General features: G+C 38.2%; 3 protein-coding genes across 8 annotated transcripts in view; 2 read left to right on the forward strand and 1 right to left on the reverse strand.

The window, feature by feature from the left end:
• Nucleotides 1-41: 41 nt before the first annotated feature.
• flcn (folliculin) lies at nt 42-8,768 on the reverse strand. The gene is made up of 12 exons (XM_066682209.1): nt 8,477-8,768; nt 7,017-7,223; nt 6,749-6,895; nt 6,424-6,645; nt 6,024-6,190; nt 5,829-5,920; nt 4,368-4,522; nt 4,158-4,271; nt 3,922-4,045; nt 3,008-3,133; nt 2,111-2,213; nt 42-1,695 (listed from the first exon to the last, which is right to left on the reverse strand). Exons 2-12 carry the CDS (start codon nt 7,221-7,223, stop codon nt 1,488-1,490), a joined length of 1,665 nt encoding a protein of 554 aa, XP_066538306.1. The 5' UTR covers nt 8,477-8,768; the 3' UTR covers nt 42-1,487.
• Nucleotides 8,769-9,649: 881 nt separating this feature from the next.
• leng9 (leukocyte receptor cluster (LRC) member 9) lies at nt 9,650-18,215 on the forward strand. 2 transcript variants are annotated; one of them, XR_010804365.1, is made up of 8 exons: nt 9,650-9,704; nt 10,200-10,321; nt 11,883-11,982; nt 12,812-12,927; nt 13,017-13,183; nt 14,069-14,234; nt 14,745-15,917; nt 15,968-18,215. XR_010804365.1 is itself a non-coding variant. In XM_066683226.1 (7 exons), the coding sequence occupies exons 2-7, from the start codon at nt 10,258-10,260 to the stop codon at nt 15,608-15,610; spliced, it is 1,479 nt and encodes a 492-aa protein (XP_066539323.1). In that variant the 5' UTR covers nt 9,650-9,704; nt 10,200-10,257; the 3' UTR covers nt 15,611-18,215. The 2 variants fall into 2 exon arrangements, 1 of the variants encoding a protein (XP_066539323.1); XM_066683226.1 differs by having other exon boundaries at nt 14,745-18,215.
• A 1,279-nt stretch (nt 18,216-19,494) lies between these two features.
• The window catches only part of ttyh1 (tweety family member 1), a 29,644-nt gene continuing 24,102 nt past the window's right edge, over nt 19,495-25,036 (forward strand). For 3 of the 5 annotated variants that reach the window (XM_066684044.1, XM_066684047.1, XM_066684048.1), the window contains exon 1: nt 20,207-20,929. The gene's annotated coding sequence lies outside the window, so the exon portion shown is untranslated. Of the gene's footprint in view, nt 19,512-19,987; nt 20,008-20,206; nt 20,930-25,036 lie in introns of those variants that run through there. The other 2 variants (XM_066684045.1, XM_066684046.1) reach the window with 2 other exon arrangements.

The raw sequence follows: 25,036 nt of genomic DNA on the forward strand, positions 1-25,036 counted from the left end.
TGTAACCCAAGTAAACAACGTGTCACCACAAAATATTTAGTGAAGAGAAGATTTGTTTTATTTGTTTTGTTTTCAGAGGTATTTCACAGTTATTTTTATTCAATATCTAAAAACATATTACTGACAGAAGTTACAATACACATAAAAGATGTAACAGAAGTACAAATTCCCTTTAGGGCAAGTTGAAACAGACATAAGCAATGAGGTGGAATAAAGACAGGTTCGTTATTTCATAATATTTTAGTGAATCCCTGAGGACATTTCACTGAAAACTCTCGTATAAACAAACAATCTTGAATTCAAAGACAGCACAAAAGCCTTGCTATCGCCCCCATCACAAAAATCACAGTTCTGGCCATCGTAGGTGTCTGCTGAATGACATAGTAGCAAACTGTCCAGTAGCATTGTGTTAGTGGCTGTTCAAAAAGAGGTGGTGGCTGGTTTCGTGTCTCAGAAATATGAGCTTGCCCTGTCCCCTGTCAGGTTTGTGACATTGTGTTTGGCTGGGTACTAGCTAACAGGGCTGAATTATCAACAACAAATGATTGGGGAGAAAACTGGGATAAAATGAAAAACAACAACAACAACAACAAAAAACTGGTTAAGTGCCGTAATGCTCTGATACACAGGTGTTTTCAGACTTGCTGATGATATCATAACATATAAAAACCAGGGTAGCATAATATTTAAGAGCAATAAATCATGTATACTGCCATTATACTGACACTGCCATTAGGGATACTGTCATTAGTGATATGGCTCTTTTGCTTTTACGCTGGCCAAATCAAGCCGAGCCTTGTCGAGACATGTAGACCCAGACCCATGCGGTGGAAAAGCACCATATGTGACATAAACTCCTTTACAATATAATTTTCTTCTTCATCTCATATTACCTTCAGAAATGTTTGCTATGTTTTGGAAGTAAATACAACTGACTGCTCCTTTAACATCATGCTCATATACAGGCACTTGTAGATAACTGACAACTGCAGCACTGGTTCTTCAACTAAGCATTTTCAAGACCATATGACATGAACATTTACATGTCAGCCACACCAGGGGAATATCACCATGAGGTGTTCACCATGGGAATCTCCCCCAGCATTGCTCTCTGGAGTATCCAATACATTTGGGGTCAGCTAGAGTTGTTTATGTGTTCCAGAGCCAATCATCCACTATCTGTACTCAACCTCACTAAAGTTTATGTGGCTGAATGCCATCAAATCTTGTTCCAAATGCTTTTATACAGACTTCCAGGAATAGTAGAAGCTGTAACTGCAGCAAATGGCAAGCAAGCCCTTCATTTTAGACATAAATGGAACAAAATATTAGACAAATGCTATTAATATTTATAATTTAAACAATCATTAATCATTATAACTAAAACAATATTAGTATTCCATCCAATTTTTTCAGCCCTAGACTGAGCAAGTTTCAAGTCCATTTCCTCAAAGGAGGCAAGCTCCTTAATGTACACACACAGTCTCTCACTGGCTCAGAGTCCTCTCTCCTCCTCTGACAGCAGTCATTAAATGACTCTTGTATGTTTTGCTCAGTCCAGTCATCCAAAACTTCAGCAGTCGAACATTGTCCTCTTCCCCAGGGCCAGTGGCCCCGAGAAGGCCCAAAACCTTCTGAGTGTCTTCTCTCCCTCTTCCATCCACTTTTGAGAACTTAAACAACACTTTCACTTTACTGAAAAACAGCAGAACAGAGGAACAGGGTTCAATCAAATTTATTAAAGGAGAAATAAGCAACTCTTCCCAAGATAACATTTATAAAAGTAATTATTTACAAATTCAGCATTGCTCTTTACAGAGTGAACTCATGAACTCAAAGTGCTTTGCAGCAGAATGACTAAAGTAGACTGAAGTAGTTTACGCTTCATAGATTGGGTCAGTCCTTTGTCTTAAGGGAATTTTATTAAGTCTTATTACTGAATCTCTGATACATCCAGACCACTAGGTGTCAGCAAAGACGGTGAACAGCGCTATGGAATATAAACCAGTTCAATCAGGATGTATAGATCCATTTAAAATGAATGTAATACATAAAAAAATGTTTAAAATACATTCATAAACATTCATAAAAATGAAAATGTCACACTAACTTCATCCACTCCTCCTTGAGACAGAGAAGACAGTGAGACACCACCTCCACTGACAGATTCTCATTGGCCAGAGCAACTTCAATCTTATTCAGCAGAGTCGGACCTGTTTGTTAACAAAGATAGAGTAAGCATGCGCACATTATAGCAATCGCTGCAGAAATACATCCTAAAACGTCTATATCCCACACACCACATCCACATTCAAAGAGTATAGTGTTCTTTTTTTTAAAAAACATTTTTATACAATTTTCTCCCCAGTGTTAATCAATGCCAGTTCCACTCACTCATTAGAACCACCCCAGTAACACAATGCCAGAGAATCATAATTTAAAGGTGCAATCAGTCATTTTCTCCTATTATTCTTCTTCGTATTTATACTGACACCTATTGGAAATAAAACATATTTCAAAAATGGCCACCCATTCTATTGAGCACTAACTTCCTTCTGTCACTACAAATCAATTTCAATCTTCCTCATGCCAGCTGGACTTTATATTCTGTTACAATACCCAAGAGGCACCTGCGCTGGCTAGCATTGTGCTGAGTGATGGGAAGAGGGAGAACCATCCCACATACCAAAACAGAAAGAGGTCTGTTGTGCCGTCTTGGAGTTTTACCAAGTCTTTTCAACTTTAATGAAGCCCTGGATGTGGTTTGAGATTCAGGGGAGCTCTGAGGCTCTGTTTACAGAAATGATATATGCTATTAATTTCTTGTGCTTGATAGCAACATTAGCCTCATTCCCTGTTTTTGGTAAAGAAATATTCTAAATTATATTCATCCATTCATCATATTCACTCAATACATGATAACACAACAAAATAAAGTGAATTAAGGAGATATAATAACTGAAATATGGAGCTTTCTTTTGTTTCTGCATGTGTTCTTTGAGTTTACCTCTGTCTGTTGGTTGTGGATTAGCACTGGTGATGGTGAACTGGTAAAGTGAGAGAATATCTTCATTACACGCAGCTTGAACACAGCTCTGCTCCATATTTAATACATCCACCAACAAAGAGAACTCTGAAATAGAGAAAAATAATAAAAACAGACTGTGAACATCATATCATTGTATCAAAAGACTTTAATATACAGTCCTGTACCAGATCATAGACCATCTTTTGTTTATTTAATTTCCAATAAAAAGAGGCATTAAGTACCATTCTATTTCCAGCATCAAATATTTCAAAAATACATAAAAGTCTTACCAACAGTTTTTGCAGTATTTACTATGTTTACATATTTTACTGTGCCTATATTACTGTTCTGTGAGGAGTGTGGTGTGTTCTCCCTGTGTCTGCGTGGGTTTCCTCAGGGTGACTGTCTGTGAGGAGTGTGGTGTGTTCTCCCTGTGTCGGCGTGGGTTTCCTCCGGGTGCTCCGGTTTCCTCCCACAGTCCAAAAACACACATTGGTAGGTGCATTGGCGACTCAAAAGTGTCTGTAGGTGTGAATGTGTGAGTTGCCCTATGAAGGACTGGCGCCCCCTCCAGGTTGTATTCCCGCCTTGCACCCAATGATTCCAGGTAGGTTCTGGACCCACCGTGACCCTGAACTGGATAAGGGTTACAGATAATGAATGAATGAATGAATGAATATATTACTGTTCATTCCAAGCAGCAGTGATTCTATCTTGTTTGGCGCTCTATGCATATTCCACTTCAAACACGCCACATGTTATCTAAATACTAACAGGAATTTAAAAGGCCATTTTACATGGAGACTGGAATTTTAATAAATCAGGGGTGCATTTTCTATGGTTACATGAGGTGTTTCGTAAGATGTGCAGTGTTTAGTGTTTGTTGTCCATACCTGAGGAACTCACGTGAGCTGGGATTTGAACCTCAGGACTCAGACCCAAGAAATTACAACGATACGCTTCCTCATACTGAGAGCTGTACCCTACCACACGCACACATCCCACCGGGAGCAAAGCCTGACAGAAAAAAAGAGGGCAGAACAGGGTCGAATGCAAATGCAAAATGGAAGAAATATTTTTCTTAAGCAAATTTGGGCTAACATTGTGCTCATAATTCTGATGATCTCACCTTGAGCATGTTAAAAGCTGACTGGATGAGTAATCGGTCTGAACCTCTCCAGATCACCTGATTTCCCATAAGCACGTGCCACGCCAGCTGACGGAAATCCGCAGGACCAAGAACCTTAAAAAAAACAAATTTTATACATATATAACAATGTTCAGAACAGTTATTCAATGTTAAAATGTCACCGCTCTGGGAAATTTATAATGAATAAACCTGTCGAAGATGTCTCAGTGATTTGAACTTTGGTCCAAGTGTCTCTTCAGTTTTTCCACCATCTCCATAGGGGAAGTCTCGGTCCTGTGAGCTCTCTGATTGGTCGAGCTGAGGGTTACTCCCACCTCCCTCAGCAATCATTTCCTCTTCTTGTTCTATGTGAGAAAAACAGGAGATTCCATTTCAATTAGTGGTGTTTTGATGGATAAACAAGCTCAATAGATCAATAGAGACATTTGATGTGAATAATCCTACACATTTAGCAAAATTCAGATATTTTTCAACAACCTGTTTCAATACAAATACTGTTTTATAAAAAATCAAATAAATTTATAAATAAATAAATAAATATGAACTTTTAAGCACGCCAAATCATATTTCTTCTTCAGTGTGCATTGCTATAAAATATAAAGTAAAAAAAAAATAAATAAAACTTGAACAGTAGTGGGAAAGGTTTGGGAAAGTACAGGAATCCACTGATTGTAAACATTGTTTACTTTTGGGGACAAAGTGAACAGGAGTGCATTTCAAACACCCTATTTAAAGGCTAAGCACCAGTTATATGAAAGTGCCAAACAAATAAATACAGGAATTTACGTAGATGGTGGACAACAACTCTAGAAGTTGCACTTAATTTAATGCAAAATGACGAAAAGGTGTGTTGTTTTTGGCTGCAATCATTCAATGTACAGTGGGACATCTGTGAACAAATGGCCCAAAGATCCCAAAATATCCAGAAAATGGACTAAATGTGTCCACTTTAAACGGGCACTTTGGAAAGGACCATCCGCTCACTCCGTTATCTGTAGCTCATTTCACTGGCGCTTTTCCAACAATATGGGCATGTAAGGACACCAACGAAAGGTGTTCAAGAGCCTCTGTAACATGGAGGTAAACAGGGTAAGGACACTCACTTCGCCTGTTTTAGTTGGTGTTAGTTAACGTTAGCTTGACTCGCTAAACTCGGTGGCTCAGATTATACTCGGCTACGTAGCTGCATTACGGAGGTTTCTAGTGTCGGATGAATTCGAGTTCGACTTCGATCACATTTACAAGAATAACGGTACCTCTACATTTGAGTTTAGCTTATTGCTAGGCTATTGTCATGAATAATGTTGGTTATTTAGCTAGATACTGTCATAACAGTCAGTCATAACGGTGTTTTACCGCGGCGTTGTTCAGCTTTTGTCCACCAGTGACGTCACATGGTTGCGTTCAAGAATTTCCGTAGCGAGCTCGGGTTTTTCCGTTAATTTAATAAAATTGTCAGTTTTAAGGCAAACTAAGCTGCTATTTTCATTTTAATTCATACTTATATCTGTCAGTAACTAAAATAATGTGAAATATTCATGGAGGTCCATTAAGTGGTGCTTAGCCTTTAACAGTTACATTACTATTTTAGAATAGAAAAAATGATTCTCTGTAAGATCTGACAACATTCAGCCCATTTTGGTCCTTTACCTGTTTGTCTCTCAAGAAGAACAAGTGTATCTTCAGTAGGAGCTCCTTCTAGAAGCTTCTCTGTCAGTCGGCTCCCACAAGCCTTTAGCAGCCTTCAGAATATACATAGCATAGATAAAATAGAATAGAAGTTAAGGTGCTGTGTGAGTAATTGTGTGTGTGTGTGTGTGTGTGTGTGTGTGTGTGTGTGTGTACCAGCTGAATGAGGCGTGTAAACTGCTCCACAGGTTGGGATGCTGTGTGAGGGATGGAAGAGAGCGAGCGGCATTTCCACTTCTCTGGTGAGGAAACACAGCTGGAGAGAAAGCACTGTTCAACCTAATGGCTCTCTGAGGACACACACCCTGCTCACTGTCAAACACCTGCAGGAAACGCACGCACACACACACAAAAGCTTTCACATTTACCTGTCTAGTATATGGCTGACACTCTTATCTAGAGAAACGTACATTTCTTTTCTGTAACTATTTGATCCTGTTCAGGGTCATGGAGGGGCCAGAGCCTTACTGATTGTCTTCATGCTGACAGATTGCAATGCATCACAATAAATATAGTGGATTAGATGGTATCCATTCTGTTTTGAGCTGCATTGTACCTTCAGTGCAGTGCTCTGTAGACTCTGGATTGTGAGTTTAAGATGTCGCAAGAGAAATGGCCAGGAATTAATGAGGTAAATCCTGTCCATTGCCACCATCACAATGCTGTACCAGCGCTGGAAACCTCTCGCTAAACTGTCTTTGATAAAGAATGTGTGAGAGAACACAAAACCGTGCTGTTCATCTCCGAAGAAGATGGGTCCTTCCCTGCCTGGACACACCTGGACAGAACAAAATGGGAATATACAGAGTAATTAAAAGTATTTTTTATAGTTTTACCTTTCTCTAAATAAACCCCAAAAAAATAATAAACAGCTATCTTACCTCACAGCTGAGGCTGCGCACACAAGCCTGTCTCACCACACTGAAGAGCTGAGGCTGCCTCGGGTGCTGGTGACTCAGAAAACGAATTCCAGTTTCAGAGTCAATACTCACAAAACCAGGGTGAGACGCAGGAAGAGAACGACAGCCCTGGAGAGAGAGAGAGAACGAAAGATTGGGTGAGATTATTAAGTAAAGAGAAGTAAAAGTTATTGCTAATCATTGCTAAATCGTTACTGCACACATGCTTTTGTGAAAAGTTTTTTCTTACCTCACACATGTCAGCTCTCTGTGTGGCCGAGCTGTTGGCCCTCATGGTCAGTCCCTCACCCTCTCTCTCTCCCTCGCTCTCTCTTTCTCGCTCGCCCAGCAGAGAGGATGCAGGTTGTGGAGATGGAGGGTGGACAGCTTCAGTGCAGAAGAGTGTTCGAGGGCCATGAAGCTCACAGAAATGACACAAAGCCACTAAGGCATTCATCTGGGAACAAATATATAAGTCCTTATATGGGAAATTGTATTGTAGGTGTATAAGGCTGATAAAGTGGCTGAGAGTCTTATTTGTACTATATAATTGGATAAAATAAAATGGACTGTAAATTAAATAATGGGCGACACGGTGGTGCAACAGGTCACACAGCTCCAGGGACCTCGAGGTTGTGGGTTTGATTCCTGTTCTGGGTGACTGTCTGTGAAGAGCGTGGTGTGTTCTCCCTGTGTCTGCATGGGTTTCCTCCGGGTGACTGTCTGTGAGGAGTATGTTGTGTTCTCCCCGTGTCTGCGTGGGTTTCCTCCGGGTGACTGTCTGTGAGGAGTGTGGTGTGTTCTTCCTGTGTCTACATGGGTTTCCTCCGGGTGCTATGGTTTCCTCCCACAGTCCAAAAACACACGTTGGTAGGTGGACTGGTGACTCAAAAAGTGTCTGTAGGTGTGAGTGAATGTGTGTGTGTGTGTCTGTGTTGCCTTGTGAAGGACTGGCGCCCCCTCCAGGGTGTGTTCCTGCCTTGCGCCCAATGATTCCAGGTAGGCTCTGGACCCACCGTGACCCTGAACTGGATAAGGGTTACAGATAATGAATGAATGAATGAATGAATGAATGAATGTAAATTAAATAAGATTTCTATTTATTTATCCATGGGAACAATTTATCAATGCATGGGGAGAACTCATTTAGGCATGGGAATGACTTAATTGTCTGTAGGAACGACTTAAACCATGCAAACAGAATTTTTATTAATGCTTGCGAAGGATTAAATAAGGCACCTTAATTATATCGTTCCTACATCATATCAAGTCATTCCCTTTTAGTAATCTCCATTCAAAATAAATTAAGATGTGTGAACAACTTAATAATGCACACGAGCAGCTTAAAATGGTGTGGGAACAACCCTAAGCATGGGAACAACTATAATATCTTGTTGCCACACATATTCACCTGACTTTATTCCATAAAAGAACCCCAAAACACTTTTTTTTTTAATTATTACAAATTTGTGGTCACAAGTTAACAAAAGCCATTGCTTTGTACTTTTACTTAAGATTTTTTTTTATTTAGTAACCTTTTGTTGCATGACCATATTCACATAGTGTTAGTAAATACAGTACTAAACACTACATACATATTTACTCAATCATAATAGATTAATAGATAATGTCCAGGAAATTGTACCCTTTTATTCTACAATTTGTTCTTTGACTAGAAAAAATAGCAAACTACAAATATATCTTACTCACCTTGTACACTTATTTCCAGCTCTTGGAAACACGCTGCTGTTGTGTTTATAATTAATAATATGGTAAAACACGTCTAAGTCCCTAAACAACAATAAACAGGACTTCAGCAGTGTTACCACAACAGCAACAAGAAAAACATCACACCCATCTACACTTCACACAATTCCCTTCGCTCTTCGTATATTAATGTCCCGTGATACGGATTAATAAGGTTTAATGAAGGTCAATAACGTGTATATCACTGAAATCCTTTTAGACTTTATCATAGCTCTAACAGTCACGTGATGTGGAATCACGCGCTCGCTCCATAACATGACAACACTGCTCACAATAGCGATCCAAATTCTGTCAAAATAAAAGTCCAACACCAACCGTTTGTTGATCAAGACAAACGACCAGCAACAGAAAAACACTAGGTTGAAGGGCTTTAAGTAATTTTAGTAACCGTGAACACATGGGTTGTACATTAACCGGATTTATAGATTATTACCAATATATTTACAAACTGACCATACGTTAAAGCGGATATATTTACATCAGTGTAAATAATTTGTACTAGCAAATGAGAGAATTGATTCCTTAATTTTTAAACGTGTTTTTGAAGTAAAAATATAGGTCCCTGGAATCATATTTGAAGTGTCCTGATTTATTCATATGGGATTTTAATTTTTATAATATTTGGCAATTATGGGCATATGTTGCTAGGATACGCGAAGTGTATTACAAATAATATGAATAATAAAAGCCCTTTCCGTTATTAGAATTGATTTTATTTGAAATTTAATGCATTGTGATTTTTAGTATGTAGTGGTATTTTTAAAAAAATATATTAGTTTCGTAACTCTTAATGTTAAATCATTCAATATCCTTTTGAAATTTGCTTTATTCTTATCCACGCCTTTATGACTCACAGAGGTGATGATATATTTGTGATATCCAAAGGGATGATGTCATGGGCTGTGGTCTAAATTAATATATATTCCCTATATTCCCTACACCCTATATAACGAATATTGTGAATTATTGAGGCAATCTGTGCATTATTTGCAATGGAAATTGCCATTTGGGATTCCGCCACACGTGGCTAATATACAGAGAAGTACTTGAGTGTATTAAGTGTTTAATGACTCACAAAGTGCCCTATGTAGGCATTAGGGTGCCATTTGGGACTGACCCATAAATTTGTAATTCAAGACTAACTTCCTCCTTACTGGGTCAGTTTTGCATGGTAAGTCAACACATACGTTTTCTCTTATTTATTTATTGTGTTGTGTATTAATAACATGATGAAATTAATATACTTTAGGTTTTAGTAAACAAATCTAACTCTCGTGTCGCTAGACATTCTTCGAATAACTTTACTTCCCATTTTCTTAGTAATCAGATAAATAAGTAAATAAAAAATTAAAATGCTTCCCATCATTGTGGCTTAGTTTATTATTATATACTTAATAATACTTAAATAGGAGATAAGATTATATATATTTTTAATTTTTTATTATTATTATTATTATGTCATAATTGAGATGTTAGCGTATTATTATTATGAAAACATATGTCACTATCCAAAGGTTGTACTGTAATTATGAGAAAGTGTCTCAATATCATGACTATTATGAATAAATTGTTCTACTGTGGTCTAGTTATAGCTCAAGAGAATTTGAGAGTATTTATTACACCAATAAATCTGACTTTTCCATTTCCTCTATTTATTTGGCTCTAGACCTGCTTCAGTGGCCAGAACAGAAGAATTTAAGGTTTTTTGGATAAAAGCGTCTGTCATGGAGTGTTCTGCTGAGGAGGAAATATCTGAAAAATTCCACACAGGAGAAGACACACAAACAGGTTTTTTTTAAGTACATTACATTATTTGTAATAAAACGTAGGGATTATTTTAATACAATATACAGTAAACAGACCTTTGCTCTTTATGTGTGAGTTGTGTTTCAAAGGTCAAAAATTCCTGGTGTATACTGAGGGGTGTGTTATCTTTCTCTTTGTATTTAGCACTTTTCCACTGTTGATGACCTCAGGGTTGTTAGTTTCTGGTCTCATGGCGTTGAGTCATGAGTCCAATTTCAGGCGCTGTTTACACACTTAAGTTTAAGCATGGATTAAAAACAAGCCCAATGCATTCCACTCAGATACACACCTCATTCCTTCAGGTTAAATGTGTTACTTGTTAGCTTGATTAGGCTTGTAGTATGACTTACTGAGATCTATAAAACTGAACAAAACTTCACTTTGTAGCTTGTAGAATACCATTTTAACATTCACAATTTTAAACAACACCCTGTTTAAAATAAATAGTAATAATATATTTAAAGCATTTTCTGTAAATTGACTGATAATTACTTGAACTATGTTTCAGGGATTCTGTTAAAATATAAAGTTGAGCAGCAAAGTACATTTTTACAGTAACAATTTGTTTATATTTCTAGACAGACCTAGGAAGATTTCTGGAAAAAATGGCATTTTATTCTTGTAACATTAGAAATTTATAATACAAATATGGTAACTTATGTCTCAATATGTTACAATTGTGTTACCCTTGGTTAAGATCTAGTAGTAAAGTACCTTTGGAAAAATATATATATATTAAAAAAAAAAGGAAAAACAAATTATTGACGTTCATTCATTCATTATCTGTAATCGCTTGTCCACTTCAGGGACGTGGTGGGTCCGGAGCCTACACGGAATCACTGGGCGCAAGGCCCGAGCATAGTCTGGAGGGGGCACCAGTCCTTCACAGGGCAACACATACACACACACGCACCTACGGACACGTATGAGTCACCAATCCACCTACCAATGTGTGTTTTTGGACTGTGGGAGGAAACCGGAGCACCCGGAGGAAACCCACGCAGACACAGGGAGAACACACCACACTCCTCACAGACAGTCACCCGGAGGAAACTGTCGCAGACACAGGGAGAACACACCAAACTCCTCACAGACAGTCACCCGGAGGAAACCCACACAGACACAGAGAGAACACACCACACTCCTCACAGACAGTCACCCGGAGCGAGACTCGAACCCAAAACCTCCAGGTCCCTGGAGCTGTGTGACTGCGACACCTACCTGCTGCATATCTATGATCATATCTGGATAGTCATTTAAATAATTTATCCATTTCTAATCCCCCCCTATTTTTTAAAGTAACATATTCTCACTATATTCTTATCCCTTCCTTTATTTCAATTCTTAATGTATTTTTTATTTATTCTTTTCACTCCTATGTTGCTTGCCCTGTCTTTTGATGTGAAGTATATGGAACTGGACCATGTGAATAATGACTTGTTTGATTTGAATTTAATCCAGTTAAAAAAACTTTACTCAAACTATTATTGCTTAATTTTTCAGATATGGTAATAGTGGTGTAATGTAAAAATATATATCTTAGAAACAGATGTTGCTAAACTGGACTCTGATGGACCAGACATCTGCAGGTTCTTTCTGATTGGACGATGTCGTTTTGGAGACAGGTGTCGACAGCGCCACAGGTGAGTGAGAATTTCTTTAGGTGGAAGGGCAGTTGGGTAACTATGTTATCTATCAAGTCACCTCACAGCATCATATGTTTTGTTGTTGATGAACTGGAGAATTTTCAGACAGTGGCAGAAGTTTAATTTTTTATACATAAGGCTCCGTTTCAAATGCAGTTGTAATATGGGGAGGCAGCAGGTAGGTGTCGCAGTCACACAGCTCCAGGGACCTGGAGGTTGTGGGTTCGAGTCTCGCTCCGGGTGACTGTCTGTGAGGAGTGTGGTAGGTGGATTGGCAACTCAAAAGTGTCCATAGGTGTGAGTGTGTGAGTGAATGTGTGTGTGTTGCCCTGTGAAGGACGGGCGCCCCCTCCAGGGTGTATTCCCGCCTTGCGCCCAATGATTCCGGGTAGACTCTGGACCCACCGCGACCCTGAACTGGATAAGCGTTTACAGATAATGAATGAATGAATGTAATATGGGCAAATTTGCTATTTTTTTCTTATCGTACAATGAAATGTGCCGTCTACATGTGTCATTCATTTCCTTTGTTGCAGTGAACACATACACATGCCTTGTTTAAGGGCACTTCCGCTGTGGGTGAATCCCCCTGCTGACCATGGTGATTGAACCAGCTAGCTAGCACGTTATTGTGTTAACATCTAAAGCAAAACTTTGTGCAAAAGTCTGTAATAGAGAATTTATTCACATCAAATTCATAATTAAATATGTTCTCCACTATTTACTAATGTGGTGGGGATATACAGTTTATACACACATTTATAAAGTTGTAATAATGACACTTCCCTTTCCTTCTTGATTTCTCATACTTAATGCATGAATGCAGTACAACTGATTGTGCTGAGGGTAAACCTGAAGAAACAGAAGAGAAAAGCACCAAAAACCACAAGTCCAGAACAAAATCTGGAAAAACAGAAAAGGCCAAAGATGAAGAGAATGAAGGTAAAAACTTTATGCTCATATAATGTCTAGTCTCACCCTTTTATTCTTACTTATATATAATGTAATATTTTCCTTCTTATTTACCATAGAGCCTCAGGAGTTAAAGAAAAAGCCCCGGATGCGCACAGCTGATGATGTCATCTCCCGGATCCTGTGGGATACTTGTGTGGACCCAGCTGACTTTGTGGTGGGACACCTTGACCGTTTCCTGGGGGTCTTGGAGCGCCCCTTCTGTGACTTCTCCTGGGACACTCAGGTAGAGCTTATAAAACATTCATTCATTATCTGTAACCCTTATCCAATTCAGGGTCACGGTGGGTCCAGAGCCTACCTGGAATCATTGGGCGCAAGGCGGGAATACACCCTGGAGGGGGCGCCAGTCCTTCACAGGGCAACACAGACACACACACACATTCACTCACACATTCACACCTACGGACACTTTTTTGAGTCGCTAATCCACCTACTAACGTGTGTTTTTGGACTGTGGGAGGAATCCGGAGCACCCGGAGGAAACCCACGCAGACACGGGGAGAACACACCAACTCCTCACAGATGGTCACCCGGAACGGGAATCGAACCCACAACCTCCAGGTCCCTGGAGCTGTGTGACTGCGACACCTACCTGCTGCACCATCGTGCCGCCCGCTTATAAAACATCCTTGATCTATTTAACAATTCATTTCATATTATTTTCATATGAAAGATGTTGGTGTCATGGCAAGTGCACCGCAAACATCCTGTTCAGTAGACCTGAATTTGTGTGTCATTTTATATTCAGCACTTTCCCATATAAAAAGTAGATAAGAGTAATTATGAGTGATTATTTATTGTCTTTTTCATGTGGATGTAGTGTAACTCACGAGAGGTAAAACAAAAATGTAGTCTCTGAATGAACCAGTTAATGGGGGATGGTCATGTTTAAAACAGGTTCAGTACAGAATCACACCCATGTCATTAGGCGTCAGTTCAGTTTATACAGTAAAGGAGAATACTTGGAGGATCCTTTGGACCTAGTTAATTTTTTTATTGTGTTTCATCTGCTGAAATTTTTTAAAACTGAAACCCTTAAATTGGATCAGTGTCTGTTTAATATCATTAGTGCCTTAGTTTCATGTGCCATGTTACATTCTGTTTACAGGTGTGTGACTGTGATTACTCTGAAGAAATGACTATTCCCCGTCACAGGATCCAGTATTTCAGTTATAAAGGGCAGCGTGTTTGGGATAGAGACAGCCGTACAGACCACGTTTTTGGATCCACTGGGCAGACAGTCCTACCCCCTTTTGACAGAGAGGATTGCCAAGGTGAAAACCAACACTCATAATCAGTCGTATCTGCTACTTTAATGTTTAAAGTTTGTCAATGTCTTTTTAGAAAAGTGTGTCTGTAAAAGATAAAAGCATAAGAATATAGAACCCTTTTCAAACCATTAAAATTAAAATAAGAGCTTGACCTGGCATAAGAAAAGCCTGATTGAGCATATTGACCATAGGCTCATGTGCCACTGCACCAGCAGGTCCTATTTCATAGAGATCATACAGAGTGTGTTTGCAAAACTAAACATTTGTATCCTCAGTGCATGTACCATCACTAATTATAAGGGTGTCAAAAACTTGTATGTACTTGAAGTGCCCACTGGCTAAAAATACTTGGGAAATCCCAGCTGAAATTTTATTATAGATTCATATAATGCATTACAGTTATATAAAACAATCCACTCTGTTTAATTATCAAAGTTGAAAGTGAAGTATATTAAATGTGCTTGGCTGATGACATAATGCTTTGTAATTTTTCTCCTCAATAACAATTTGCAGAGAATGCCATTCCAGATACAAGCCAAGAAAAATCACAAATGGAGAACTGTGTAGATAATCTCAGTGATGTGGAAGGTACAACAGAGTATGTTGGCAATGAACAAATGGATGAGGATTCCGGAGATCTGGAGTTTGCGCAAGAGGCGGCGGGATTATCAATCTCTGTGAGAGACGAACAGATTGCTCTAGAGGAAGAATGGAAAGACTGGAATGAGGTGGAGGAAGAAAAAATCCAGTCAATATCATGCATTCCTCCGGAGTCAAGACCTAAAAGGCCTTCTGGCAGTCCTACACATTTTATTTGCATCCGTGTGGATTCCCCTGCAGCTCTTATGGCTTTCCATCGCGTCCAGAGGAAGGTTCTGACCCACCTGCCCAAGTCTGAGAAATTCTGGGTCAAACCAGCCACTTTACATATCACTCTGTGTCTCCTGGTCCTCCAGGGCAAAGCAGAGGTTCAGGCTGCAGCGGACATCCTCCGTTCTGTGGTCAAAAGCATGTTTAAGCCACCAATCTCCATCGGTTTCCCACTCAAACTCAAGCACTTCAATGGCCGGGTCCTTTTTCTGCCCCCAGGTCCAATCCCAGACATCCAGAATCTCAACAGCCCTCTCCAAGAGGCTTTTAAAAAGAAAGGCTGGCTCCACCGCCACTCAAAATTCCCCACCTACCACCTCACACTGGCCAAATTAGACTTTGAAGAGACTGAAAGGATGTTTATTGATATTGGGAGCATCAAACTGCCCAAAGACATCAACTTCGGCAAGCTAGAGGTGGACAAGTTGTATCTGTGTAGTATGGGTAAGACAAAAACAGAGAGCGACTTTTACCAGACGGTGTGTGCTGTCCAATTGCCTGCAGTGTGAATTCAATATGCCTAAATCCAGAGATGCTGTCTATATGATTTTATGGTTCATACCGTCAAGACATAAATAAGCAAGCAATGATTTTTAACAAGGCGGCACGGTGTCTCAGTCACACAGCTCCAGGGGCCTGGAGGTTGTGGGTTCAATTCCCGCTCCGGGTGACTGTCTGTGAGGACTTGGTGTGTTCTCCCTGTGTCCGCATGGGTTTCCTCCGGGTGCTCCGGTTTCCTCCCACAGTCCAAAAATACACGTTGGTAGGTGGATTGGCGACTCAAAAGTGTCCATAGGTGTGAGTGTGTGAGTGAATGTGTGAGTGAGTGTCTGTGTTGCCCTGTAAGGGACTGGCGCCCCCTCCAGGGTGTATTCCCACCTTGCGCCCAATGATTCCAGGTAGGCTCTGGACACACCGTGACCCTGAACTAGATAAGCGCTTACAGATAATGAATGAATGATTTTTAACACCAGTTATTTGAAAATAATTTATTTATAATTTATAAATAGTTTATCAAGTGCAGCTCATAAATACAGGAAATACGAATTGATTATTTAATTCACTTTAATATATTCAGGGTCCTTGGCTTTTAAAGTTTTAAATAATGAACTTCGATTTTACATGGATCATGAACACATTGTGTTCTTTTTAAGGTTAGTTAAGGTTTAAGGAGATAGTCTACTGCCAACAAACAACTCTGAGAAATAATTCCTCCTCTCCTCAAACACAGCACAACCCATAAACACAATATGTGTCCCAGTTTGTAGATCCTAAAAATTTGTAGGACCCCTTTGTTAAGGATTCAACAGGAGCATCCAAACCCAGGCTGAACTTAGGGTATTTTTCCCAAGGTTTCTTTTTTGTGATAATATTATATAAATAAATGAATTTAAAAACAATTACTAAAAAAAAAGAAATTAATTAAAATTTCATTTAAATATTACATTTTGAAATAAAGCTTAAATAATGTTTTTTTCTATTTATTAATATCTTTTAATTAATGTATTTTATTAAATTTATTATTTAAATTAAGCCTTGCACTATGAAATAAATCTGTCAACAATGTCCGCCATCCATTAGTAGGCGGGTCTAATTCTGATCCAGTCAGATTGATTGGCTAGTAAGGCAAGACATTGATTTAAATATATAATATTGTCATAGAAACCTCCATAATTGTTAGAGCTCTGCTACTGATTTTGTGTTGTTTACCTTGCCATGATGATGCCACTGTCAATCATTCTGCAATTCATGCCCTTATTTCAGCTCAGAGCAGGCAAGAGATAGGAGTTTTTTGAGGTTTTATCTAGAAATAAATTACAGTCGTATATAAAACATACTGAAAATAACATAGGCAAATACTTAATCAGTGGCATATCTTAAACATTAACATACATTGTTATGAGTATAACAAAGTATGACAAAATCTAAATTTAAAGGTAAATGTTATAATTCAGAGCAGCTGCACATGATCTTATGGTCACCATGCCATACCAATATCAAGTGTGGTCTATATCAACATAAACACCTCTTCTCCACACAGAGACTGCAGACAGCAACAGACTCATAGTGAGAGATTTCATCAGACATGGTATGGGCATCAGGGGTGAATACAAACAAAAATATACCTCCGGGAAAAAAATAATGAGAAGTCAGGCCATGTGGGAAAAGCATTCTGGTTTTGTATTTGTTTCTTTGCTGGCACCTCATGTAAACTATGCTCTGTCCCAAACAACGACCTACTCCCTATATAGTGCACACTAAAGATTTATAAAAGTAATTCTACTACACCACTGCATTCTGTACTACATACTGTAGGGAAAGATGTTTGAGATTTAGCCCTGGTGGTGTGGTGGTGCAATTGCAGAGTATAAAAGCAGAAGTCAGCACAGAAGTATAAACTCATTGACATGCTAGCTATTGTCTAGATTTTTTTTATTATTTAATACCTTCATAATTCAAATTACACAGTGATGTTTGGTGGAAAAAATCTTGCACAAAATTTTGATTTTTTTTTTTGTACTTTATTTGAACACTACAATAAGGGGCATTCCCTCCTCCAAAATATGATTATTCCCAAAGAAAAAAAGCAGTTAATTCCAGCTTGTGGTTTTCTAAAGGTTTTCTCTGAGGTCAAATGAAATCTTGCAGTAACCCTCTAGTTTTGACTTTTACAGTTATTTCAGTGTATTTTAATTTAGCTGTTGTTTATTACATCTTAATAGCAGTCAAAACAAAAGTTTACAACCTTGTCTCAGTATATGAATTTAATGAATGTCTATTACTTTTTTATCTTTGCACTAAATATGAATGTTAAATATGTAGAAATATGGGAGATGTAAATTAAGATTTACAGAATTATTTACCATATTAAAGGCAACATTAAGACACACTGATGCTGCAATTTTACTGTCCAAGTGCAATTTTATGTGGCTCCCCAAATGAATTTGATATCTTAATGTACAGATGCAGTCAAAATGTACACATGTCAAAATGGATTGTGTATGAATTATTAATGGTCTGTGTATTTTAAATTTTTTTTATGGTCAAAGTTCTGAATTATTTACCAATGACCAAAACTATTCTGAAACAGGCTTTTGGACTTAAAAATAAATAAATGTGGAATTTATATAAAGTATTTTTTGTGTGCATTCAAGAGTATTTTTTCTAGTGTATCATTTAAAAAAACTCATCAAGATTATACAAGATCTGACACAGCCTATTTACATATGCTCGTTACACTTGGAGGAGTAGACTAAATTTTTGTTTTGTTATATCAGTAAACTGAGGTCTCTGCAGAGAAAACAATATTTCACAGCAAATTTACCAATGTTAAATCAATACTAGTGTAAAAAAATATTTACAACTACCAACAGTCCCTGTGTTAAATTAACTTTAATAGTGTTGATTTAACTCTGGTGAATTTGCTCTGTTGCTTTTCCAACTTCTGGACATGAATGAGGCATAGCCTGACATCAAACCCGTGGCTAAAGCTTGCTGTACTTGGGATCCTTGTATGGAAACACATTTATTGCAGTGAAAGACATATTTAAAGTTCATAATTATCAACCCCCACCCACTTGATCAGTGGTTGATTTGTAAATATTTCATGCTGATAACATGTTTTCATGTGACTCTTCAATATTGGTCTGCATAATGCAGCAGTACTGTAAGACCCAGTGTTTCGTTAGCAATAAACAAGCAATGTATCTTGCAGCCCTAAACAACTCTTAACATCACACTGTAAAAATCAGGGTTCTCTGCCAAGAAGTTGCTTGAACCCATTTGGTGCCATTTAGTAAGAAATCAATGCATAGTTACAGCTACAGCTTTTGCGCTGGGCAGCACCCACAACATTTAAAAGCCTTTTAAGAACCATTTCTGTTTTAGCAACAGTCACAGAGGAAGTCTTGCATACATAACAAAATTTTCTCCTTCTTTTCCCTTTTCTCCCAGATACATGCACAGCTTTTTTCTCTTTCCCCTCTTCTATTTCTCATCCACCCTTCCCCCACTCATGTCCCCTCATCCTCCCAACTCTCCCTCCTTTTTTCATTGTGTTGCTCTCTAATCCGTCCATTTGTGTTTGCATCCCTACATAACACGTTATTCAGTTTGGAGAAATTCACCAGTGGCCAAAATATAGTGAACATCTTGTTCATACATGTTAGAATATTCTGTAAATATGTAGTTGTGTGCCTTAGTTTGTGGTAAAAATTGGTAGTTCATGAGCATAATACATAAAGGAGTTAAATGAAACCAGTAAATGTGTCCATAAATATGTGCTTTTTAGCCATTATTTATCTTATATTACATGCTCACACTTTCACTCTACAGGAAACTGCACTAAAGCTGAGATTTGCTAATTCTGTCTGTTCCACATTAAATTTTGCACAATTTAAGGGGGAACAGGTGATTTAAATAGAACAATTTCATTTTTGGATATATTTTATAATTTATGGCTATTTGCCATTTTTTAAATATCCTTTGTAGATGCTACCACCTTAAATATTTTAATATAACTGTTCTTTCCCTTGATATGAGGAAATATTATTCATATTTTCTTTCTTTTCACGTTCTTTGCATTTTGCAATGACCTGACGAAGCGGATGAAAATTTAATGGCAGGTCCATTTAAGGTGGAATTGATAATTCGTTTAATAAATTTAAGTCTAGATGTTTTTTAAATCTACCTGGTTAGTCATTTTCAACGTTTTGTCTTCATTATATTGTAGCTACCATACTGAGTAGTGGTGTTTTTGCCACTATTTTTCAAACTCCTAAATATGCTAACATGTTCCACTAGCTTTTCACTCTCCGTTCAACGGCTGCCCTTTAAGGTGGAATGGTTCATTCTAATAAGAAGCCAACTTGAGTATATTCGTTCTCATTTTCCCCATGGAAACGATGTATGTTTTTATAGTTTCACTCCTTCTTAGACATTTTTGTTCGTATCTAATTTTTTAACCGTGATTTTTCCTGTTATCCCTCTCGTCTTTTTAGCTCATCTTTTTTTTAGCTCTTTTCGGGTTTTTTTTTGCAATCTCAGTCGTTTTCTTGTATTTTGATATTACTCTTATATCACTACCTACACATTTGTATCACTAGTCTTTTCACCTGCTCTTGTAACGGCTGCTCCATTTAAGGTGGAACGCGTAATTGAATAGCCTTCTTTCTTATTTCCTAGTTTATTCAGCGGTGCACCGCTTCGTTCATTTTATGTAAATGCTTGACCACTTGCTAAGAACCGGTTATTTGGAATGAAAACGCAAATCTCTCTCTCTCTCTCTCTCATTTTCTCAAGACTTTCCCCAGTTTTTTCGAGAAGGGTATTTTTATTCGCGCCAGTTCACGACTTACATGGCTGTTTACCATCATTCAGTCTTCTCTTTTATCTCTTATGTTAAATAGTGTCGTAGGGAAGGGTTTTATTTGTATTTACTGTTTATTCCTCATACCGTATTCAGATCACTAGGAGAGGGGAAGCCCTTTCTTTTCGAATGACGATGAGGATAATGATGAAGATGAGGATGAGGATGATAGTGGGCTGACCGTGCAGTGTGGACGCTGTGTTTTTTTAAGGAGCTCATTTGCATCCAACTAAAAAAGCTTGACGCCTGTTATTTCTTTCAGCTCGTTCCAGACAGAATTGGATCTGTATTTGAGTCAGAACTAAACAATATATACATACTTTTGTCTTTTTAAATGCCAAATTGCCTGGAAGTAAGGATGCTTTTGTCCAGAAGAAGTGCACAACAGCAGCGGAATTCACAGAGTGGCTTTTAATCGGAAAACACACTCAGATTCCAGAAAGTACACCAGTGTTCAGAGGTAAAGATTTTTAAACCGTTTACTCTGGCAATTTCTCTTAAAAGCACAGCTTTAGTCACATGGTGGATTTTAAATGCATGCCACATTGTACTGTTCTGAATTGACTGTTTATCTCCAGCTGGAACATCAGATTCCTATAGTGCTTTAATCAGTATCTAAACATATATTAGTTCTGTTTGTTAAGTAATGCATAATAATTCTCTCCTATTATGTTGTGAACTGTAGCAAATGTGTATGATGATTTATATGATCACATCCTGTAGTGCTGTTTTATTTAGCAATCTGTAATATATTTTTCATATCTACTAAACTATACTAATCAATATTTTCACCTCCTATATTGTTTTATATCGCAATATATATTTTTCTTATATCCCATAGTGAACTAGAACTAACTGAATATAATTCCATTTCTCAACCCTTTAGTTCTGCTTTATTTAGTAATGTATAATGTATTAATTTTTCCCCATATCTTTTAATATTAAACTATAGTAATCTATATTTTAATCTCCCTTTAATGTCTCTGTAGTGCTGTCTTGGTCCTGTCCATAATATTTATCGCATATTCTGTAGTATGCCGTCGTAACTGTGTGTAATGGTTTATATTATACCTCATATACTATTGCTGTAGTGCTGTCTATGTTGTGTTTTTATAAACCTATAACAGTCTTACAGTAATATGTAATAATTGTATGTAATTATTGTCTCTCTATATAGGCACAATCATCTGATATTAAACTACAGTATTTCTGTAGGTTAATAATCTATCCTTTATTCAAACCCATATGTAAATCCTGCACTGCTGTTGAACTACAATATTTGTCTCATATTTTATAGCTATAACTATAGTAATTGTCAAAAACTGTTTATAATATTTTCAGACATGTGTATTATTCCATTGTTTATAATAATTTATGTTTTCATCAGCTGCGATAGTGTCTAGTAAACTATATGAGTTTGCATTTTTATATACTACTACAAAGTTTGTTGACTTCACAGCCTGACTGACTTATAGATCATTACCCTATAATCATATATATACATTTACAAAATACATAGTTTAATGGCTGTATTAGCCAGGTTTATGATGAACATATAAGCATTTAATTCGTAATCTTAGGAAATGTGCACATCCTTGCACAGTTAATATTGCACTGTTACTTGTCCTCGCATTCATAGTCTATATTTAATAGGATAGGTCTGTTTAGCATTGGTAGTCTATGCATATTTATGCATCTATAAATAATTTATTAATAATTACTCCTGTAATATTTCTGTAAGACTGTCTTGTTGTACTCCATGATTGTGTCTCGCATGCCATAGTAGGCTATAATCTGCACTGAAAAATCCTATTTTTAGTAATCTCTTTATTTCTAATCTGGGCAATGTGTCTTATATCTCGTGGCTGAATGCCATCAAATCCTCATAGAAATGTTCCAATGCCTGTTGTATAGCCTTCCTATGGGTGTAGGAAAAGCAACCAATTACAGGTGTATTACAAGGGGTGACCGTATAGATTATTGTACGCAATCGCTACACTATTTAATACAGCATCACAGGAATATTGTTTAAATCATGCTCCTGTCTCATTTGTTGTGTTTGATTTCACAGCTACAGCCAAGTGTGTAAGGGTGTCACTGGACACAGTGGGAGGAATGTCCAATCAATATCAGACTCTTTTTGTTGTTTGTTTTAAAAGGATTACTCTCACAGCTTTGATTAAATTGACGCTTGGATTAATTCGAATAATCCATCATCGTGCCTTGTTCTTGCTGCTGGTAACACTTCCTCTCCTCAGTATATGTCCAAAAATTGTAGACGCCCCTTACAAATAGTGAGTTGTCCACACACAGTGTGTGTAACCTACATAAAACATATGAAAGTCAATGGGATTCACTGAACCTCCTGCACATGAGCTTTTTTATGTGATCTAATATAATCGTCCTTATCAGTAATTGACCTCACTAATGCTCCCATCTTAGACTGCCATCAGATCATCACTGCAGTGTTCCAGCATCTAGTCTGAAGCCTTACCAGAAGAGTAGAATCTGTCACGACAGGAAAACGGGGAACAAACTTTGAGTTATTAACCTTCAGAAGAAATGTTGAATGAGCAGTTGTCCACAAACTTTTTGCTGAATTGAGTGTAACCCAAAAACCCTGTAACAAGGGAGTAGCATCAGCACATTTTCCCATTTCCAACAGTGAAAGTAGCCTATATTTGTCTCAGAGCGTAGCTTTAAAATATTAAAACGTGCAGAGTTTTTACAACTTGGACACTTGTCCCAGTGGAATGTTTTTACACAGCCGCTGTAGTAAGCGGGAAGCTGTAAAACCTGAAACCTACATTTAGAAACTATATGACCAAAAGGTTTAGGACAAGTACAAGGATTGGCTGACAATTAAATCATCATACATAATGTTGGATGGCTAATTCTGGATGACAGATCAACCTAAAGGTATTGAATGGAGCTCCCTCTCTCCAAAGAAGTCAGTTCCACTGTTCCAGAGCTCAGTGCTGGGGGCTTTATCCACTCTAGGCAACACTAAACATGAATGTTGTGACCTTAGGCTCATGTGCTGGGTCTGTTTAGCTCGTTCAACCTCAGAAAACCACATATTCATATACACTGCGTTTTGAATGTCACATTCACATTCAAATATTCATTCATTCATCCTGTTCAGGGTTATGGCGTGTCGAATAACTGGGAACAAAGCAGGGACACACACTGGACAGGGTGCCAGTCCATCACGGAGCATCAACACTCACACAGTCTCTGCATTTTTTTCTTGCAGAATCTAATTGGTTTAATTATTTATTTATTTTAGTTGTGTTTTCCTGGTATCATTTAGATCTGGTATTGAATCAATGTTATCTCTTTTCAAATCATTTAAATTCAAGTGTTAATTACGTCTGGTTGTTAATGGGCTGATCACAGTATTATATTGTTTTATATTTGGTAAAATCCATATCATAGCGCACAGTTGTGTATAACTTTTTAAAGCTGGTTTACATCAGGGCTGGTTCATTTCTCGGCAAGAAGGTCTATGAAGCCTAATGGCCTTTTAAAATGTTAATGCTGTATGAATAACTACACCAAGCGCTTATTGTTGCCTTTTATGTGACTGCGTTTTGATTCATTATCCTATCAGCAAGCATTTAATGGGGTCAAGTGTGATTTAGGAGCATGTATAAAGCTGTTCATTTCTCTGCTGAGTTTATATGTCATGCCACAGTTCTAGGTACAGTTTCAGAGTTTAGAGCACTGCAATCGGTCATTATGAATTCAAGTGCTACTGATAGTTAATTGAGAAAGCATACAATTAACACCTTTTGTGTTGTGATGCAGGGCTGAAAGACACAGGAAATAATTCTCTTTGTGATCAAGGGTTTGTTGGCACCTGCTCTGCTGATGTATTTTTTTCATACATGTATTGATAGGGTGTTTGTTCGTCATCAGAGTTAGTAATAGCCTCTATCCATTTGGGATGACTTTACATTACTTATACACTTATACTATTGGGCGGCATGGTGGTGCAGCAGGTAGGGTCTCAGTCACACAGCTCCAGGGACCTGGAGATTGTGGGTTTGAGTCCTGCTCCGGGTGATTGTCTGTGAGGAGTGTGGTGTGTTCTCCCTGTGTCCATGTGGGTTTCCTCAGGGTGACTGTGTGTGAGGAGTGTGGTGTGTTCTTCTTGTGTCTGTGTGGGTTTCCTCCGGGTGACTGTCTGTGAGGAGTGTGGTGTGTTATCCCTGTGTCTGCGTGGGTTTCCTCCGGGTGACTGTCTATGAGGAGTGTGGTGTGTTCTTCCTGTGTCTGCGTGGGTTTCCTCCGGGTGACTGTCTGTGAGGAGTGTGGTGTGTTATCCCTGTGTCTGCGTGGGTTTCCTCCGGGTGACTGTCTATGAGGACTGTGGTGTGTTCTCTCTGTGTCTGCGTGGATTTCCTCTGGGTGACTGTCTATGTGGAATGTAGTGTGTTCTCCCTGTGTCTGCGTGGGTTTCCTCCGAGTGACTGTCTGTGAGGACTGTGGCGTGTTCTCTCTGTGTCTGCGTGGGTTTCCTCCGGGTGACTGTCTGTGAGCAGTGTGGTGTGTTCTCCCTGTG

This window comes from Hoplias malabaricus, chromosome 10 (assembly GCF_029633855.1).
Source record: "Hoplias malabaricus isolate fHopMal1 chromosome 10, fHopMal1.hap1, whole genome shotgun sequence".
Lineage (NCBI taxonomy): Eukaryota > Metazoa > Chordata > Actinopteri > Characiformes > Erythrinidae > Hoplias > Hoplias malabaricus.